The 20,247-nt window shown below is 54.6% G+C and overlaps 8 protein-coding genes across 8 annotated transcripts; 4 read left to right on the top strand and 4 right to left on the bottom strand.

Annotated features, from left to right (window-relative positions):
* Positions 1-40: 40 nt before the first annotated feature.
* MRS44_000381 (uncharacterized protein) lies at positions 41-1,758 on the top strand (the record flags this gene model as incomplete). The annotated part of the gene is made up of 3 exons (XM_065624014.1): positions 41-415; positions 465-1,223; positions 1,402-1,758. The coding sequence occupies 3 exons, from the start codon at positions 41-43 to the stop codon at positions 1,756-1,758; spliced, it is 1,491 nt and encodes a 496-aa protein (XP_065479742.1).
* A 213-nt stretch (positions 1,759-1,971) lies between these two features.
* Positions 1,972-2,208, top strand: MRS44_000382 (uncharacterized protein; the record flags this gene model as incomplete). The annotated part of the gene is made up of 1 exon (XM_065624015.1): positions 1,972-2,208. The coding sequence occupies one exon, from the start codon at positions 1,972-1,974 to the stop codon at positions 2,206-2,208; it is 237 nt and encodes a 78-aa protein (XP_065479743.1).
* A 979-nt stretch (positions 2,209-3,187) lies between these two features.
* MRS44_000383 (uncharacterized protein) lies at positions 3,188-3,946 on the bottom strand (the record flags this gene model as incomplete). The annotated part of the gene is made up of 1 exon (XM_046276860.2): positions 3,188-3,946. The coding sequence occupies one exon, from the start codon at positions 3,944-3,946 to the stop codon at positions 3,188-3,190; it is 759 nt and encodes a 252-aa protein (XP_046129494.1).
* Positions 3,947-6,944: 2,998 nt separating this feature from the next.
* Positions 6,945-8,475, bottom strand: MRS44_000384 (uncharacterized protein; the record flags this gene model as incomplete). The annotated part of the gene is made up of 2 exons (XM_046271223.2): positions 6,945-8,293; positions 8,358-8,475. The coding sequence occupies 2 exons, from the start codon at positions 8,473-8,475 to the stop codon at positions 6,945-6,947; spliced, it is 1,467 nt and encodes a 488-aa protein (XP_046129493.1).
* Positions 8,476-9,074: 599 nt separating this feature from the next.
* MRS44_000385 (uncharacterized protein) lies at positions 9,075-10,185 on the top strand (the record flags this gene model as incomplete). The annotated part of the gene is made up of 4 exons (XM_065624016.1): positions 9,075-9,234; positions 9,279-9,292; positions 9,352-10,052; positions 10,104-10,185. 4 exons carry the CDS (start codon positions 9,075-9,077, stop codon positions 10,183-10,185), a joined length of 957 nt encoding a protein of 318 aa, XP_065479744.1.
* A 518-nt stretch (positions 10,186-10,703) lies between these two features.
* On the bottom strand, positions 10,704-11,982 carry MRS44_000386 (uncharacterized protein; the record flags this gene model as incomplete). The annotated part of the gene is made up of 4 exons (XM_065624017.1): positions 10,704-10,947; positions 10,996-11,564; positions 11,626-11,891; positions 11,961-11,982. The coding sequence occupies 4 exons, from the start codon at positions 11,980-11,982 to the stop codon at positions 10,704-10,706; spliced, it is 1,101 nt and encodes a 366-aa protein (XP_065479745.1).
* Positions 11,983-12,122: 140 nt separating this feature from the next.
* On the top strand, positions 12,123-13,459 carry MRS44_000387 (uncharacterized protein; the record flags this gene model as incomplete). The annotated part of the gene is made up of 2 exons (XM_065624018.1): positions 12,123-12,965; positions 13,007-13,459. The coding sequence occupies 2 exons, from the start codon at positions 12,123-12,125 to the stop codon at positions 13,457-13,459; spliced, it is 1,296 nt and encodes a 431-aa protein (XP_065479746.1).
* A 985-nt stretch (positions 13,460-14,444) lies between these two features.
* Positions 14,445-17,053, bottom strand: MRS44_000388 (uncharacterized protein; the record flags this gene model as incomplete). The annotated part of the gene is made up of 4 exons (XM_046271193.2): positions 14,445-15,302; positions 15,356-16,205; positions 16,331-16,835; positions 17,017-17,053. The coding sequence occupies 4 exons, from the start codon at positions 17,051-17,053 to the stop codon at positions 14,445-14,447; spliced, it is 2,250 nt and encodes a 749-aa protein (XP_046129489.2).
* Positions 17,054-20,247: the final 3,194 nt, after the last annotated feature.

Below are 20,247 nucleotides of genomic sequence, written 5' to 3' on the forward strand. Positions count from 1 at the left end.
TGGTTCTGTCTGGTATCAATCTCAATTCTCTGTCGAAACCATGTATCCCCACTCTCACATGTCTGAATTCGATGACTTTAGAACAGTCTGGGGTCATGACTTTTACTGGACTTCCAAACACAAGACGGCACCTGAGATTGCTCACTTGCTCTACTCGTACGACAAGTTGGCTACAGACGCATTGGACCGACTAGACGAGTTCTCACCGCCGACCTCGAAAGCATGGAGGTGTCCTCATGGCGCTGGAGATGGCCAGAGGGACCTCTATGTTCTCCTTCAAAAGTACGCCGACTCGGATGAGGTTCTGGGTCAGCTATGGGAAGAGGTCTCGACAGTCCCCGAGTGGGTTGACTGGGAGCAAATTGAGCGTGGTCAACGTTTGGTTTACCAGTACAGCGCACAAATTCTTCTTGGGGTGAGTAAATGCCGTTATAAAGAAGTAATACTTGCTAACTATGTCGTAGCTCTTATATAAGTCACTACTAGGCGGAATGGGCGCATATCGTGTTGTCGAAACTCTCTCAAGAACAGGAGGGTTTGGAGTTCGAGTCACCAGACGCCGTCTTTTGGAGACACTACAACATTTCATGGAAGTTGTTGAAGACATTGACGCTGTTAAGCCTGGTGGAAAGGGCTACGTCTCGTCAGTGCGGGTTCGATTACTACATGCGGCAGTTCGACGTCGGCTTATGCAACTGGAGCACGAACGGCCAGGCTATTTCGACATGGACAAGTGGGGAGTGCCGATCAATGATTTACACTCGATCGGCACTATTTCCGTGTATTCGGTAGCCATTATTTACATGGCTCTTCCACGACAGGGCATCTACTTGACGGATCAACAGATAACCGACTATCTTGCACTATGGCGTTGGGTCGGATACTTGCTAGGCACGCCAGTGGACTGGATGGCTACACCAGCGCAGGCCAAGGCCATGATGGAGTCTGTCATGACATCTGAAGTGGCACCGTCGGCCAACTCTCGCATCCTCGCCAACAACATCCTCACAGCCGAAGCACGTATTCCGCCACTACACGCACCCCGCGAACTTCTCGCTGCCCAAGCCTACCAACTCAACGGAGATGATCTAGCTGGTGCACTAGGCATTGAGAAGCCTCGATGGCATTACCGTGCAATCGTTTGGGTGCAATGCGTCGTGCTCTACTGGCTAAGCTATACTTACCCCTGGCTACCGACTGACATGCAGAGGAGCCGGGACAGGGTACGTACACGATCAGCACAACACAGACGACAACACATCAGCAACCATTTTCCCCACACCCAGTTCTAATTTGACTTCTATCATTCAGATGTGTTGGCTCTTTACCCCTGGACCCCTGCATCTGGGGATAGGGAAATACGAGACCAAAGGAGCAAATGTGGCTGACGCTGTGTAACAGAAATTCAAAAGCTTTGCGCATTTCATGATCCACAGCAAAAAGATTGGCGGCATCGGCGAATCCACCAAGTTCGAGTTCCAGTATCTCCCGCGCATTGGCATGCTTACGGAGCTGGGACACCCCGAGGAGCCGGACGAGAAGGAGGCCGTGTCGAGTTCGGGCACGCTAAGATTGATGACACGCCATTCCAAGATGCCCATCCGGGCTGTGCTCGTAGTCGGGACAATAGTCGGGGCCGTGGCCGTGGTCAGCCTCGCCCGGTTCGTGGGCTCATCGTCGGGCTGGCTGCGAGGCGTGCCGCGCCATCTGCTCTCGTCAGTCATGGCGCAGACACAATTGCTGCAAAGCCTCGCGTGACGAATCTTGTTTATTATCTCGGATTATTATCAAAAGGCACGAGGCGAACTGGAGCTTGGAAGCCACATTCATTTAGGCATTCTGTTTTTATTGAGTCGAGAATGGTGTGTAAGGCTATGCTGACCTGCAGCAAGATATAGGCAGCAACAGTTGAACCCATCCAACAACCCAAGTATCTCAATATCAATCTTCATCATCTGAATCTGAATCATAATGGATGTGTCCCGTGCCCTCGCATTGCACGCATTCTTCCCGGACAACTCTCGTCCCGTAGCATTCATCACACTGCAAACTCTTCCTCCCGGTTCCGTTGCACCACCCACAGTTGCGGTTCCGGCAGCATGGATACTCAATCTCGCCGACGCCGCCGCACTCGTGGCATTTGACCCTGATTTCGCCGCTGCCTCTGCAGTCGTCGCATCTGGTCATCTCGTCAAGAATTCAGCCTAGTCGGGCTTGGTGAGATGACTTATCTCGAAGCGGCGTGGGAGAGCGCTCACTTGGAGTGACCGTTAGCCGAAAAAGGGTAGGCTAGAAGTCTAGTTATTGGAGTTGATCGTATAGATATAGATTTGTCTTGGCTAAGTAGGTAGACACCGACTGGGCTTTATAGTTGTCACTTTCTTGCCAAAGAGGCATCTGCCTGGCCTCAGTGATAGGGACATTTGGCAACATGACGTTGGAGGCTTTGAATGTGCAACTTGGCGTTATACCGGCATCCATTCATCAGCCCATCCGGCGTTGTGTGGGTTTCTGGATAGCTTCAACGATACAGAAATGTCGAAGCCCCAGACTTGGACAGGTCTGCTCTAATGAGGCACTGGTGCAATACGAAGGGAAATCAGAATAACTAGCAAATTGACTCGATAGTTCTAGGCGAAGTAATTCCTCTCAAGCCTCTTCTTCTTCTTCAAAGTTGCCAGCTGAAGTAGTTTGTTACACACGGAGCCTGATATGTTCAAGTCACAAGGCCCTCTGATGGAGGTCAGCAATCCTGCACAAGTCCTATCGGTCCAGCGGCATCAAGTCGCCATTTGCACATTGTTCAAATCACAAGCAGTAGACAAAGCAGGCAGAGGTTTGGTTTCAGATATTAATATTTCCGAATAGCTATAGTACAGAGGCTCCTATCTGGGCCAACCAAGCAAAGACCGAATACGGTACTGTGCCGGTGTAGATAACCCGCCAAGTCTGCAATATGCAGACAAAAGATAATGCTTGTTTTTACCCAACTCCAGCGAATACAAAGAACCAATGCTGAAAATGCTTCCGTACGAACCGTTATGAAAAAAAAAGACCCGCTCGATCCTGTCACCAGCCGAACCCTCCCGTGTGTCACCGATCCCCTGTGAAACGCCTTAAAGACTAGAAAGAATCTGTTGCATGATCCTTGATCTATAGATGCTCATCCCGCTGCTAGTCAAGCCACTTAGGCGTCGCTCATAAGCTCGACAGGTGGCCGGGCAGTGTGAGCCAAGATGGGCTTGGTGGGCTCCACTGGGCTGTACTCGCAGGGCTCATCGGTCATGTCCTCGACAAAGACGGCGGGCATGCTGCTCTCCTCGTTGGGCTTGTAGATGAGCGTGGAGGAGCGCGAGCGCGTGCGACCGGGAAGAGCAGAGTCGGGAGGTGTGATAGGCGAGCTGGCATCGTCGTCGACGGGACCGGCGCGGTGGTGCAGCTTAGCCAGGGCGTCGGCCAGGTCCTCGGCGTGCACGAGCTTGTTGGGAGCGTCCTCGAGACGGTCCTCCCAGCCGTGGGGAGGGCTGGGAGGAGGAGAGATGAAGAAGAGCTTGCCGGCGTCGGGGAGAGCGAGGTGCTCATCTCGCTGATCGACAGGTGTAGGCTTGCCAAAGTAGACGCGGCACTGCTGACCCATGATGACCTCGTTGTCCCAGATCTGTCGGACGGCGATGGCGGCCTGCTCGTCGTAGAAGGAGACGACGATGCGTCGGAACGACTTGAGCGGGGAGAAGGCGTGGATGGTGGCCGATTGGGAGATGAGGTCGCGGATGACGTCGAGGTTCTCGGGGAGGAAGATGGCCGGGTCGGCGAGGTTGGTGAGGAGGAGGGTGTTTGAGGGGGGCGTGGGCGGGGTCATGGGCGGGATGGACGAGAGGTCGAGGGTGAGGTTTGATCGTCGCGAGGCAGACGAGGAGGAGCGGGAGTGTCGAGGTGAGGGCTCCATTGTGGATGTGGATGTGATAGTTGAAGAAGAGGTGAAGTTCGTGGTGTTGATTCTAGACTGTTGCGTCTGTGTGACTGTGACTGCAGCTGTAGTCTGTGGTATTGTTTGCGGTGATTGTAGCTGTAGCTGTGGTTGCAGTTGTGATGTTGTTGGTGTTGTTGTTCGAGTTAAAGAAAGTGCAAATGTGGTGATATGGGCGGCTATTATATCAAGCCGCTTACTGACCTTGCATGTCCCGAAGACGGGGCAAAAAGAGGCTTAGCTTAGCGGGAAGAGGGTTCCATCTGGTGGCCACGTACAAGCAGGGGGCGCGTGTAGTGCTGCATGTGGGGGCACGGGCCATCGAAGGCTGTGCTCTCTTGGTCTCCACTCAAGCAACGGGTTGCCGCCCTTGGACAAGGTCACGGCCACGGCCACGGCCATGGCGATGGCGATTTCTTCCCAGGGGTGGCCTAGAAACCTTAACTGCCCACTTCTCTACAGCAGTACATGGGCACGGGTGAGTACGCCAGGCTTGCGATTCAGTTGACAGAGGCAGTGCTTCAACAAAAAATCTGCCAGATTCTAGAGCCGTCCAGAGCTCACTCCTCCGGGCTCACCCCCTATGCCCATGGGATCACACGGGGGGCAGTGAAGCAAGTGGGGAGATATTGGATCAAACCGAAAGCGAAAGAGGCCTAATAGCAAAAAGCAGCAGACAATTCACTGCCCCCATACCCTGTCTCGAGACTTCCTGTCTTGTCTCGAAAAGGCGCCATCTTCATCTCTACTCACAGACGCCCAACCAACCACCCCCTGGAGACGTGCATGAGGCTACTGCACTTTGCTCGTGCACGTCAACCCCAAACCGACGATTCGCTGCGCTACCTTTCTTCGCTCCAAAGGTTTCAGCGTCTGTGAAACTCGAAAGACATTTGCTTCTTTTCTCACTCTTAGATAAGCGCTGAGCAATAGAAAGGATCAAACACGATAGTCTCAACAAGGGGCTCTTTTTCGTTTTGACTACGAATCTCCAAGTTTCACATCCGGCGCCTACAAAGCGCCAGACCAGGTTCACACACCCCAGCCGCCCGTGTTCCGGGGATCCCCCACGAGTCAAAAAATTGGGCGCAACCAGTCGTAGGCTCTCGATGATCGATGACCGTCCAAGACTCTCTACTCGAAGGGGGCTGTGCAAGAGAGGGGTGAGCAAAACATTTTATTTCCCTCTGAGGGAAAAAAGATTGCTGAAGCATGTGTCTGGACCGAAGGTGCCGAGCACGATTACGCTCATGTCAACTTCGCCCAGCTTATTCAGACTATAGAACAGTCCATGCTCCCAACTCGTGGCTGAAGGGTTTATTAAACGAGATTGCGAACGTCGTGACAGCCTCAACCGCAGCAAGAATACGCTTCTCCGCAGTTATGGGCTTGTACTCTCTTAGCTTTTTTGCCAAGACATTTGGCCTCTCTACACCAGCACAAGAGTTGTAGTGTCTCGGGATACATACCCCCGAGCGGGGTTTGAGGGACCGGATGTCCGCATCCATCGTCAGTGCCGCCGATGCACCTTGGGGGTTATTGATGGGCGGTGAAGGATACAAACCAGACGGTAGGTAGGCGAAACTCGGCCCATCGAGTACTGCCGAGGCATGCTGCACAGGAGTTGTGCCGTTCAGTCAAGTTCAGCCCAACTGCCCTTACTCAACGTCTAAGCCATGATGAATGGAGTTGGGTAATATCTGCCTTGACAACTGCTGAGAAGCCGCAGTACATGACTATGGAATCATGAAACTCCGCCTCGACAATATTGCTATCGCTCTTCAACCCCCGCAATTTCGAGTTGCTAGCGTTATGCGCGTATCCACCGTCCAATACTCGCTGAACCTGCCTGGATGGGATTTTGAAGGGTTACAGTACGACCTGCAATCATGGCAGCACCTATTCCGCAATTGCGCCCAAGCACACACAAGTCCCTCGTCTTTCTCATACCTTCCTATTGCGGAAGTCGGTTTATCTTCAGAGCTCAGTCCGAGACAAGACGTGTAAATCGCCGATAGATGGGTTTTACGGGCAAAAGGGACTAGTGTCTTAAGGAATGCCCTGAGATTTGTGCAGTCTATGAAACAGCTCTACGCTTTCATTACTAGTAAAGCACTTTCGTCGATCGTTATCCTCATCTTGAATCAATCTAAGCTCTCATGACGAAGCCATGATTCAACGTGTATCAACCAACCTCCTAGATTTCGGACAATTACAAGATTCCGCTTTAATAAAACAACTCTAATCGTCGAACAACCCGAGTCTAATTCCAAAGACCAATAAACCGCCGAGGAATGCTCATCATCAAAGGTTGGAGACCTCCCTCCGAAACAGACAAGACAAGCCACGGCTGCAAAATCTTGAACGCCACAGCGCACGAGCCACCCGCCCCTGTCAAACTCATCCGCCCCGCCGGGAGGCAGCTCGACCATCTGCAAGGAACACGACCCAGACCCCGTTGTCGCGTGGCTCAGCTCGGACTGACGACGTCACTCTCGCAAAGCCATTGGAATCCTGCTCATTTGCAATTCGAACCTGCTTATCCACATCCCGAGACGGGCCTCGGGCTGGCTGGGGTCATCCGCTGTCTAAGATTGCTGGGGAGTTGGCCACTGGCAGGGCGCAGCAACAGCAACAGCTCTGCAACCGCGTCGTCATGAGCTGCGGCCATGGCCATGGCATTGAAAACACTAGCTCACGGGGCAGCGCTCCCTTTACGAGGAATCCGTCATGATACATACATACGTTGAATAGCTAAGATACTGTACAGATACTAGTACATCTCCGCAGCTGGATCCGCTTCCAGCCTACAGGTCTAGGTCTAGCCAAGGGTCTACCATGTCAAGCTGGATCTGGAGCAAGAGGCTCACGAGCCTCAGCTCCTCCACAGGCCCAGCTCCCCTCTCCTCCGCATGATGCACTGCCGGCGCTCCCTATCCTAGCCTTGCGCGCGTGGGCCAGTCACGAGCCGAGTGGCTCAGCGAAGCTCAACACCCAGTTCCTTGACGAGAGCCTCGCGGACCCTCTCGTGGAAACCGTTGGTCTCGGTGTTGGTCAGCGTCCGCTCCAGGCTGCGATACACCATTCGGTACGCCATGCTCTTGCGCCCCGTCTTGGGATGCGTAAACTCGTCAATCAGCCGCACATCCTCTACCACGTCGCCTGCCACGTTGCGCACCAGCTCCATCACATCGTTCTCGTGGAAGCTGCCCTTGGTGTTGCCACCCGCCGCCGACGTCGAGCTCAGCCAGAAGGACACGTCCTTGGGGCAGGGAGGGTACTTGGAGAAGGGCACGAAGCGCTTCAGCGTGTCGAGGTTGTCGGTCACGCCCTCAAACTGCGACAGGAATCGGTTGTCTTTCGACCAGAACAGGCGGATATCAGGGATCTTGAAGAGGAGCATGGCAATGCGGTCGATGCCGATGCCAAACGCCCAACCCAGACGGTTCGGCACGCCAGCGTTGATCAAGATGTCCTGCTTGACCACACCACATCCGAGTACCTCAAGCCAGTCACCTGCGTAGTAAACCTCAAGCTCCCACGAGGGGCTGGTGAAGGGGAAGTAGGCCTCAACCCATCGCATCTGGAGCGGTTCATCAACAAAGTCGGGGTCCTCCTTGATCGCCGCAGCCTTGGCACGGGAAAAGATGTCGACAACCATGGACTCAAGTGACCTCTTCAGGTGAGCACCGATAGCCTCGGCCTCAGCCGCCGTGTGATGGGGCTCCTGGAGAGGGTTGCGCTCGGGATGAATGGCTGGGTTCGGGTCATCTACTTGGACTCCATGCACGGGAAGGTTCTCAAAGTCCTTCCACACAGCCGCAGCAATGTCACCATTAGGAACTTCGTTACGGTCCCATGACATGGCACCCTCCATCTGATGGAAAACAGGATAGTGACTCCGGTCAATGGCGTCTCGTCTATAGACGTCGGCAGAGATGAGGTAGCCAGCGCTCTGGTTGGCCCGGAAAGTGTCGGCTTGGTGGGCACTCGTATGCGTTCGCAGGAGAGTCTCCTTGTTCAGGTAGTAGGTATCTGAGAGAGCACGGCCGGGATGGTTCGCGGGGAAGCCGAGCGAGTCAAAGTTCTGGGCGGTGGACACAACGGGGCTGAACTCATTGTGGTACTTGAAGGTAGGCTCGGGGAAGTTGGACTGGATGATCTGGCGGGTGATGGAGACGGGGTGATCCTTTTGCAGGTGCAGGCTCCTCGAAGTAGCATCGAGGACGTTGGCCGGGGCGTTGAACCACTCGGGATCCGTCTTGATGGTCTGCCCACGGATAGTGACGGAGCCTTGTTTGGAGCTTGGGGAGCCCGTCGGAGGTACTGCAACGCGGTCAAGCCAGTCAGCGAGACGTCTATGCAAGTATTCAGCTGCAGCTGGACCGACCCGACGAGTATGCCCTCACGGCGCAAGCTGTTCGGAGGATGATGGAGCTCCGGGAGAGGTGGGCGGCTCGCGGGGCAGAGGCCCGGAGGCAGCGCATGCCCTGGGCGTAGAATCTCATTTTGACGGCGTACGGAGCTCGACAATCACATTATAAGGCGACCGGACCACGCAGCAGATGCCAATGGCTCGTGGACGCAATCGCAAAGAGAGCTTTAGGTTGATTTACCTCGACCGTGAGTGGTTCCATCGTTCCGTCTTGCAAAAAAGTTCGGCTTTCGGCGTTACAGCTGCTCCGGAGCGACAGCTCCGAAGCCGGCCGGCCCGCAAAAAAAAAGACGGAATTTCCACGATTTGCCTTTTCAACGGCCGCCGTTGGCGCAACCAGAAGAAGAGAGTCCCACGATCCCTGTTCGGATGCACTCCCCCGATCCGAATCTCCGGCTGCCAGCCAAAGCTCGGTCAATTGGATTTCAGAGATAACTGAGGGTCAGGGATAACGAAGGGAGGAGAAAGGCACGAAAAAAATCCAACCCCATCCGTGCTTACGCTGGTTTACTCATCGAGTCCCCCAATTCATCATCGCGCCCACTCCGCGCAACCTGGTCGCTCGTTCTCCGCGTACTCGATCCAAGGGAATGTCGACGATAGTGTCTCGCAGCTCGTGAAGCTTTGTTCTCCCGTACGGCCGGATCTAATCTCCCCGCAACAACCACAACCATGGCCGCTACGCAAGAATCTATGGCCAACATGTCGACAAAGGCGGAGCCCGTCAAGAAGGAAGAGCCGACAAGGAAGAAGGCGTCGATACGGTATCCCTTCTGGTTCGGCGGAAGTGCTAGCAGCTTGGCCGCCTGCGTCACGCACCCATTGGATCTAGGTACGTGGTGTTGAACCTCTTGGAACATGTACATGGCTAACCAGAGAACACAGTCAAGGTAGATCTCGCCCCCGTCTCCACAGATCTCGCATACGTTCACATGCTCACCCCTTCTAGGTCCGTCTCCAGATGCGCACCGGCAATGCGCCCAAGAACATGGTCGGCACCTTTGTCCACATCCTGCGACACGATGGACCCCTCGGGCTCTACAGCGGCATCTCGGCCTCGCTACTCCGCCAGATGACCTACTCGACCGTCCGTTTCGGCGTCTACGAGGAGATCAAGACCCGCCTCTCGGCCGGAGGCCGCGACCCTTCGTTTCCCGTGCTCATAGGCCTGGCCGCCGGCTCTGGCTTCCTAGGCGGTATCGCGGGCAACTTTGCGGATGTACTTAACGTGCGCATGCAACACGATGCTGCGCTTCCTCACGCTGAGCGCCGTAACTACCGTCACGCCTTTGACGGCATGGTGCGCATGGCCCGCGAGGAGGGTCCCAAGAGCATGTTCCGAGGATGGTGGCCCAACAGCACCCGCGCCATGTTCATGACGGCCGGACAACTCGCCAGCTACGACGTCTCGAAACGCCTGCTGCTCAAGTACACCCCCATGGAGGACAACCTCAAGACGCATTTCACGGCCTCATTCCTCGCCGGTCTGGTCGCTGCCACCGTCACGAGCCCCATCGACGTCATCAAGACCCGCGTCATGTCTTCGTCGCACAACCACGGCGTTCTACACCTCATTGGCGACATTTACCGCTCCGATGGCCTCATGTGGGTGTTTAAGGGATGGGTTCCTAGCTTTCTCAGACTTGGACCGTAAGTGACCACCCCTGAATATGGTCTTCACAGCGACTAACAATGCATCAGGCAAACTATTTGTACATTTGTCTTCCTAGAGATGCACAGAAACGCCTACCGCAAGGTCAAGGGCCTAGATGCGAACCTATAGACTGGGTGGGTATGATAGATGAGAGAAGTGAAAAAGAGATGGGCATAAAATCTTGGCGTTAACATTGTCTTGTCACCATATATACACGGTGCATTCTCGACGGCGTTTGTTTGTTGGGCAACTCGAGAGCTCTTGATGTAGCTCTGTCGAGCAGGGAATAACTCACTTTGGATACCACACTAGAGGTAGAGAAAGAGAAAGAGATGTGCGTTAGAAGTTGTAGCATTTGAGAGAGGGTTCTATCCAGGTTCATCCAGAAAACAAGAAAAGAATCCATTCTACGACCGTTGCTATGCTGTTTTTGTTTACCGTTTCAAGATTCAACCCCTGGACACCACCCTTGATTATCGAATTAAATAACCCATTTCAAACGCCCTCTTTGAGTCCTCACTGCCACGAGGACTGTCCATAAGGTGTCGTCCCGTAAGCCGTCATGCCCCCGCCGTAGGCCGTGGTGTTGCCGCCGTACGGTGTGGTGTAGCCCCCGTCTTGCCAGGGCGTCGTGCCGCCGTCCATGTTCATATCAGGGCTCCGGGCCCGTCGAACTCGGCCTCGTCGCCTCCGTACTTCCTAGGGTCCAGACCCTTGAGGAGGCCGCCGATCTTTTGCTGCAGCACCCGGATGCCGCTCTGCACGATCTGATCGGGCTCCATGCTTCCTGATGTTTCTACCTCAAAGTAAAACCGGTTGGGGACTGCGTCGTAGTCAAAGGGCTCGCCTTCTTGCGGGGGGTCTTCCCACTGTGCGTATTTGCTCTTGGGCCTGATTATAGTCAGTTATGAGTAATCATTTCGAGGCTGTCGATCTCACCATTCTACTTCAGGATCTGTGTCGTTCTCGAACCACATATCGAGATGGTGCAGCTTGTTGTGAGGGTCGTACTCGAATCCGACGGCCGAGGTGGGCATCCACTTGGCGTGCTCCTTTGCGATACCCTTCTTTGCGATGCAAGTGATCTTGAGCTCCTGGTCCTTGCGTAGCTTGGCGATCAGGCACCCGTAGCCTTCGGGGTCGGTGATAACAGGGCTGCCGACCGAGTTTGCGTGCCTACCGTCAACGACAAGGTCGCGGGCGTACACCTTCATAATCTCGTCCGAGGTGCACTTGGCGTGCAGGTTGAGGGTGACGCTGCACTGCTCGCAGTACTGCTCGCAGTCGCAGTCGCGCGAGTTGTTGAGCTCGCCCACACCCTTGGAGTCGAGCGGGATGAGGCCCAGGCGGTGGGCGATGAACTCGTCGGCCAGCACGGAGCTGTTGACCTCGATCTCGACCAGGTCGATGGCGATGGTGGGCACCTCTGCCTGGATGACGCGCCGCAGCGCGTTGGCGAACGAGAGGTTGGTCTTGGAGAGCTCAAAGTCGACGTGCGTGTGGTCGGCCTGAGTCGCACACAATCAGCTCATGCCAGCGACTCTTGAAGGGAGGGGATCAATCCCATACCGCAGAGATCTTCACCTGAGGCTGCTCAGGCTCCCCGTCCATAACCATAGGATCATAGTCCATCCCGTCCATGATTGCGGCGGCGCGCGCTCGCTCGATCTCGAGATTCGTTTTGTGATAGTAAGAGTGAGCGCGGTGATCGCGCAAAAGCGATATTGTAATTCGTCTATCGGTTAATCGTGCTTCAGGTGCTGCCTCGTCGTCAACTCGTTCAATGGATAGGGCGTAAGAAGGGACAAAGAGCGAGGAGAGTTTTTGCCAAGCACCTTTGAGCGGATGTGCCTGGCATTACTACTATGCGATCGAGAACTCGCAGCTCACGGAATATTACCTACTCCGGGCCTTATCGGCCTGCATGGTTCGCATTATCGCGATAAGACTGGCAAAAAAAAGTTATCCCCACCATTTGCATTGAACCAGCCTCGACAATAGGAAATATCTCCAGATCGAGAGCTTCAACTTTCCCAGTCCAATCGATTCATAGGGGCCTCTCAACCATGAAGATCAAGGCCATCAGCCGCTCCGTGTCGGCTCAGCAGGCCGCCGGCTCGGACGTTTCCAAGCAGCCCCGCAACCTCGACTCAGCGCTGCACCCCTTCGAGCGCGCACGCGAGTACAAACGAGCCCTCAACGCTGTCAAGCTCGAGCGCATGCACGCCCAGCCCTTCGTTGGACAGCTTGGACGAGGTCACGTCGACGGTGTCTACTCCATCGCCAAGGATCCCAACTCTCTCGAGCATTTCGCCAGCGCGAGCGGTGACGGAGTTGTCAAGGTCTGGGACCTTGCGGATAGGGACGAGATATGGCATGCCACGGCGCACGAGAACATCGTCAAGGGCCTCGAGTGGACTCGCGATCAGAAGCTGTTGACCTGCGCCGCCGACCGGACCATTAAGCTGTTTGACCCCTACAACACACCCAGCGACGCCTCGCCTATATCATCCTGGCTAGGATCTGGAGCCTTTACGAGCCTGTCGCATCACCGCTCAAAGAACGCCTTTGCCGCTGCTTCAAGTGTTATATCCATCTACGACCTCGAGAGGCACACCGCCGCCCCCGAGGTTCTCCGCTGGCCAACCTCGGTCGATACCATCACCAACGTCTCGTTCAATTATGTCGAGACATCGATCCTGGCATCGTGCTCCAATGACCGCTCCATCGTCATCTACGACCTCCGTACCTCGACCCCAGTCACAAAGACGGTCCTCAAGTTTGCGAGCAACCGCATCGCCTGGTCCCCCATGGAGGCCTTCAACATGGCTGTTGCATCCGAGGACCACAACATCTACCTCTTCGACATGCGCAAGTTTGACCGCGCCCTCAACGTCCTCAAGGACCACGTTGCCGCCGTCATGGATGTCGAGTTCTCCCCACGGGCGAGGAGCTCGTCTCCGCCTCATGGGACCGCACCATCCGCCTCTGGAACCGCGACCGCGGCCACTCGCGAGACATCTACCATACCAAGCGCATGCAGCGCGTCATGGCGGCCGCCTGGACACCCGACGCCCGCTACGTCCTCTCAGGCTCCGACGACGGCAACGTGCGCCTCTGGCGTGCCAACGCCTCTCGCCGCGAGGGCGTCAAGTCGGCCCGACAACGACAAGCCCTCGAGTATAACGACTCCCTGGTCCAGCGCTACCAGCACATGCCTGAGATCCGCCACATCCACCGTCACCGCCACGTGCCCAAGGTGCTCAAGAAGGCGGGCGAGATCAAGGCTGAGGAGATCAAGAGTATCAAGCGACGTGAGGAGAACGAGCGCCGTCACACAAAGAAGCAGTTTGAGCGAAGAAGGAATGAGAGAGAGAAGATGGTTTTGGCAACGGAGAAGTAAAAAGACACCCAAAAAAGGAAATAGTTTCATCCGGTTTATTGTGGATGAGATGAGGAAAATGGGCTTGTTAAAAGGACATGATGTCGCATTGCATGGCGTTCAGGTCGTCTATCTATGGGGAAAAGTAGATAGGTCCAGTTGTTTAAGAATAATACCACGAGCATTGAATGCTATATATATGTCTGTATAGGTTTGTGAGTGCTGGATATATGTGCTGATCTATGCCACTTATCAGTTTACACATCTCATATGGTTGAACATAACATCTACGTCAGAATCAAGGTTGTCACAGATCAAACACCATTGAGAAGCAGAGAGATATCATTCCCTTAGCTATCAAGTCTAAACATCAAAAGATCCCAGTTGATCAAACACTAAAAGCTTCATGTTTCCCGTGCATGAGCGGCATATCCGTCTGCTGTGAGCGTCGCGCTGAGTGTCTATTTTCATCCCATCCCAATTCCAAAACAAGAATCACTCATGTCAATCCTTTCGTCGCCCAGCGGCGAGGAGACAATGGGGATAAAAAAACACATCTCGCAACGCCACGGATCGAGAGTCTCAACTGTCAAACACCATGATACAGTTGTAACACGACTCTCAGACCAGAACCGCCCCAGACTCAATTTCAAATCATCATGTGAATCCCTGACAATGTCAAACGCCCAAAAAAAAAAAAAATGCCGATGCGGAGTGTGTCACGCTATCGGAGGTATCTCTATATCAATCGAACGGAAAACGCCAGCCCCGTCTTTGTTTTGTGTATGTCGTCGTTGCCATTCCGTTCCATTGATAGTGTGGATAGTCCCTCCTTGGCGCATCATCATCAAAATGCCAAGTCCGTTAAAACGCCGTAGGAAAGACGAGTTTCGACAAAGGAAAATCCCAGTAACCGTGTCCGAAATTAGTAGGTGTTGTCGCCGTAATAGTAGTACACGCCGGACAGATCCGGCGAAATGGTAGGAAATGTCAATGTGTCGCCGACTTAGATGCTGTTGCGAGCAGTCTTCTGCGGCTTGTAGTTGGGCAGCTCGTCGAACCAGCCCAGTTCCTCGTTGTATCGGAAGGCATGGAAAGCAATGCCATAGGGCTTGGGCTCGATCGAGTAGAGCATGCCCAGAGGGATATCCATGTCCGTAATGTCCGCCAGGGACAGGTCCATAAAGTAGGCCATCAAGACCCTACAGACGGATCGGTGTCCAATGATAAGGAGGTGATCCTCGATGCGCTCAACTTCTCGGACCATGTCACGCAGGCGGCTGACAACCTGAAGGTATCCCTCGCCGCCGACGCCAGGGTAGATGTAGTTGAGCTTGTCCTTCGCCCGTTTGGCGTACTCCTCGGGCTCCTTCTTGGCGATCTCGGCATACGTCATACCCTCAAATTGACCCGCGTTCATCTCGTTGAGCATCTCCCAGTTCTTGACATCATAATCGTCATCGGCCTCGAAGTATTCGGCCGTGTCCACGCTGCGCTCAAGCATTGATGTCCAGACGCAGAAGTTCTTGTCGTCCAATTCGCGGTTCATCTCGGGGTAGGGAGGAGTGTTGTCACCAGGCACAGGTGGGAAAGTAGCCTGAGCCATCTTGCTCTTCTGCTCGGTAAGCCACTGCTTGCGCTGGTAGGTAATAAACCTGTGAAGAGCCTGTCCATAGTAATGACCTCGCTCGGTAAGGGGCGAGTTTCCGCCCAGTCTTCCAAGCTCGTTGTCAACACTCTGGCCATGTCGAGTAATCCAGATTTGTCGAGGCGCAAGGTTGAAACTGGCAAGGTATGTGCTAATACCGTTGCTCAGGAAACCCTTCAGACGATGTTGCACCAGTTTCCGGCCGACATCAATCATCTAAGAGGCAATTAGCTACTAGTTCCAGGGTTTGTGCAGGGAATTGGGCATACCTGAATGTACTGCATGTCATGGGCCTCCTCGTACTCGCCAAGGGGCACATAAGCACTCTCATAGGCAGCGACTCGCTTCTTGAAGTCATCCAAAGACTTCTGGGGGTCCTTGTCACGGTAGTCAGGACCCGACAGCTTCAGACGCATGTTCGCCTCGAGCAAAAGAGGATCTTGGCAGATACTCTCAATGAAGAGAATACCCAGCTTGGGCTCCCGCCTCTTGATGCGGTTGACAATGTTTTGTCTCCGCTCAATGGTGCTGTTTGTGGCGTCGAGAATGCCAACAGCACCACCATGAAGGAGCAGCCAATCCAGCAGCTCATCCAGTGTGTCCATGGCACACTGCTCTCGCATAGCAGCGGCCTTCTCGTTCTTGGGATCAAAGAATTGAGCCGATTGATCCATCTCAGCCTTTTCCTTGATCACGGAGTCGTTGAGGTCAAGCATCTCAGGCTCGGTCTGCTCGGGAGACAGCGGCGGGGGCGCGGGCACACCATTGAGCAGGATCGAGGCGGCGTGGACGGGAGGATCGAGGTGGCCGGGCTCCGGGAGCAGCTTAGGATGCACAGGAACCTTGCGGCCAGCGGCCACACGTCTTCGGTTGCCAACATTGAAAATTCTTGAATCGTGCTGCTGCCAGGACAGGTACCGCTGGAGCTTCTTTGTGATGTACGACTTTCCTCGAGCTGGCAGACCGACCATGACAATAACAAGCTTGGCGGCGACATCGCGGTGGGGGATTCTTCCGTCAGGCGAGACCCTCGACCGGGTCATGCCCGGGATGTTGAGTGTTGTGGCATGCGGTCGCACTCGAGGTGTTTGGCTGCCCGAATTCTGTCGCAAAGGTGGACTATTTCCATGTGTCAGCGCGGGGGAGTTCATCCAAAGCGGGATCGTCGGTGCTAAAAGGGCCGAAGTCGGTGGATTTGTGACTCGCGACTCCGAGGGCTTTTTTTCAAAAATGACGGCACTTACATGCGTGGCGAGCTGGGCGCCGTCGATGTGACGCTACGCGCATATGTGGGGGTCTCGGTCAAATCGTTCATCGCTCGCAGGGCCACAGCCAGAGAGGAAGGCTGGTTGCTCGGAGGAGGTAGGTGGTCATCATCGATGGTGGGAGGAGGCAGGACGGCGTAATTGTGCGAATGCGATGAGGGATCTGATGTGGGAGGAAGAGAATCGGACTCAGGCGCTGATGTCGGCGCAGCTGACGAAGACGACAGAGCGGGCGAGGACGATGGTGAAAGGCCGAGCAGACTATGCATGACAAACTTGGCCAGTGCAGACTGTTTTGATTGTTTGCGACCCGCGTCTAAATGGATGAGAAGGTGAGTATGGCTGTTCTGTGTTTCCGGACGATAGACGAGAGTAGAGTTGGTCTCGATGAGTGTGGGTGGTGGAGGAAACTCGATTAGAGAGACAGGGGGTGATGATGGTAAACAAGGGTTGATGTGATGGAAGAAAAATGTTGCGTAGTATTCTGGGTTGATCGTTTGGAGAATGGCAATATATGAGGAGAAGAAACAAAAGTCAGATGGAAGGAAAGGGAAGGTGCAGAGTGGAAGGGTAATAAGGACGAAGCTTCCGCGGTGCAGCAAGAAACAAGGAGTGAACACAGCAACACTGCACACACAACGTCTGAAAGCTACATGGGTACGTACCTGCTGGGGTGACGGGAACCTGGACTGCTGAAGGCATCTTCTAGGTATCAAGGGAGACTCGGCGCTCAAAGCCAAGTCCAAGCACTGAGCGATGAGTCGTACTCTCTGGGAGGGCAACCACTGAGAGTGGCTGGCTTGTCCAATCCAGCGGCAGGGATTACGGTCCCAGCGAACCTAGCCTGACTTGCTGGGAGGGAATGGGGAGGGCGTGGTGTTTAGGCGCAGCGCGCAGTGGGCCGCACCTCAGGGATCCCGTCCTGTCTGGTCTGGTCACAGTGGCCGCTCAGGGCTCCTCAGTGGGTATTTGCCGTGTGTTTCTTGGAGGCTGCGCTAGGCTGTGGGCAGTCTCACAGTGGATTCGATGAAATGGATGCGATGCAGCGCGGGGGGAGCAGTAGGTGGCGTCTCTGTTCTATCGGGGCGCTCGGGGCGTCCTGTTTGGGTGCCGCTGCCGGAGGCCTAGCTGCGAGCTGGCTGCAATGATGGAGCTGGAAGAGGCTTTGGTGCCTTTCGATAGTGGACTCGGTGGTGCCGTCCAGTGGAGTAGTGTGTAGGACCCTAAATGCGTAGCTAGACTCGCATGGGAAGTTGGGCTGTTGATAGAAGGTTTGAAGAGGTGCGAGGTGAAAAGTCGTCAACAGGAGGATTGGTTAGACGGACACTTTTCCACGTTGGGGAATTGTTGAGTCGAGCTTCGATCGTCCAAGCCCTTGCCCTAGGTATTGTCGGTGTCGAGAAACAAGAAGGAAAAAAACTGTTGATGAGTCGATGGGTTGCTTGTTGCCTCAACGTGTACCAACCAAGTACGCAACGTTGCTGTGTATGTGTTGTTCGATGCGGTCTGCCTTGTTTCCCTCTGCTCTGGGCTGAGGTCCTATTCTTGTCGATTGATTTCTCGTACAGCTTGGCACACATATGATACCAGAGCGGTCGCGAGATGTCTCGTTTCTTTTGCTTTTTCTCTTCTCTTCCTCTTTTCTTGTTCCTTTCTTTGCTGGTCGTGTCTGAATGCGATACGTCACCACTTCAGGCTGTGCTGCCCGTCAGAAGGGGACCCCCTTCTGCAGGTCAGGAAAGCAGAGGCAGATAATATAGTGGCGGCCTCGAAGGCGGTTGCTTGGGTATTCGGTTGCCCTGACGGGGGTCGCTGGGGTTGACCAGCGATATCAGGAGAGCGACGAGGCAATGTGAGGTGATGTGAGGTGGTCGATGGTCCGTGTCGGGCGGTTATGGATGACCAGGAGCCCAGGTAAAAATATGGGTGCCAGCAAGCAAGCAAAGCAACGCCCAAGGCTGCCGTCAAGATGGAGGATGCGGGAGAAACATTGGTAATGGCTTCAAGGTTTCAGGCAAGGTCCTTGGACAAACTACCCTCCATCCATACCTCCCTCCGTTTGACCCTTTTCGGAGCGTGAGGTGTGTGTCTGCTGCCATCCATAGCTGCCATTAGCTTTGCAGGTGCCGCGCTGGGCTCTCGTGGACTCGCTGTGGCGCCGCATCCATTCAATGGATGGATCCTGGCACAGGCCGACTTACATCATTGTACGTTGGCAAATCTCATCCACTGCATCCCACATGCGTCGGTCCCGTCCCTATACTCAGGTACAGTTACGGCACTGCGGATTCCATCCAGATCTCAAGTCGCATCTACCTTGGCCCCTTATCGCTCGTATATGGTACCTATACCCCTTTGACCAGCGCACGTTCCGCACCGGCGATGGGTATAGGTTCATGCTATCAATGAGATGGGCTGCTTCAGGCTAAAGTGAAAAAGAAAATGACAGAGACCCAGAGATATCGCCCCCCCAAAGATCACCCCGGGTCCCGAGATCCACGGTGTTCCCGTCCGCCTGGGCCTCCCTTACCTCATGGCTCCAATTCAAAGGAAACATGTACCGAATATCCTACAACATGGCATGTTTGGTATCCATGGCATGGTGAGCTCGCTGGCAACACAGCTGCTTCACACATCTCACGGCATCACAAGTCCGGCAAGGTGCTGGATGCTGATGCTGGATGCTCCCCGCGCCCATCGGATTCGCCCCGTCAACTACGCCGTAAGGGACCCCCATCCTATCCCCCAGGCCGGCGGCCGAGTTTGGGAGTGACTCGGATTCTCTGGTCCGCGGGCTTCCCCCAACTGGAATCCCCATGAGTGAGAGCCTGTCTGTGTCTGTCCCAGGAGAGCAGGAGCAAGACCCCCAAATTTCGCCAAGCGTCTGGATCAACCTGGCAAGAAACCCTTGGCCAAGACCTCAAGGGACACCATCCCCGGCTGGGTCACCACGGTGGCGCGGGTCCATGAGCCCATCCATCACAGCTAGCTCCCTCCACGCCGGCCATTAACTGGACGCCGAACCCCTGTTCTGCCCTAAACTCACCGAGACGCTGGGCCGCGCCAACATTTCGCCTGCCGCCTCACTCACCCTCCTTTCGCTTGCGAGTCGTTGTCCATGTCTTGTCTGGTCTGAAGCTGATGATGAGGAGGGGCTTGGGAATTGATCATCATCGCCCTCCTTTTCAAAGCCCCAGATGACATACGACATGTTGCGTCAGTCGACACACTAGATGACAATCTTACGGGGACACATGGACACGACAACTGCTTTATCGATTTCGGGGTAAAGAGGCAGTCCGAGGCGACGGTGGAGTTTGTTTGACTCGTTACAATTCCAACCGATGTTGGGGTCTTTTTTCTTTCTGCGACCGCCTATGCATTGGCCGAGCCTAATGAAGGTTTCAATCTGTTCGCAGCATGCAGAATGCAGCCAGGGCATCCTAGACCCATCTCCAGAATGAGTGGCATCCATCCTCCACCTCCATCTTGACCGTGGTGCGCTGCCTCTAGGCTATATCGAGTCAAGCCTCGGTGGCTCTTCTGCCAAAAGTTACCGCGCTACTGCGGTCCAAGACCTTCCTTCCAGCAACTGGAAGCTCTAACCTGGCCTCAGCTCTCACAATCGCAAACTCCAGAAAGAGTCATTGCTGCTAGCCTCCGATCTCGCCAACCAGGTGCGGGGTGTATCCGCGCACAAGAGTGAGTAAAACCCAAAGGGGGAGAGAGGGGTTGGTTGCATGAGAGGAGGAAACAAAGCGACCTGAATCTCCACCGCTATCTTGTGTGCCATGTCTCTGCGGTTAAAATTACCTTTGAGATATTCGTAACACCAAGATGAGGCGTCGTGCAGCGAGGCGCCTCTTTTTCTCCTGCAGGTGAGAGAACTTCAAGGC

This window comes from Fusarium solani (genome assembly GCF_023522795.1).
Source record: "Fusarium solani strain SB1 chromosome Unknown bctg00000000, whole genome shotgun sequence".
NCBI lineage: Eukaryota > Fungi > Ascomycota > Sordariomycetes > Hypocreales > Nectriaceae > Fusarium > Fusarium solani.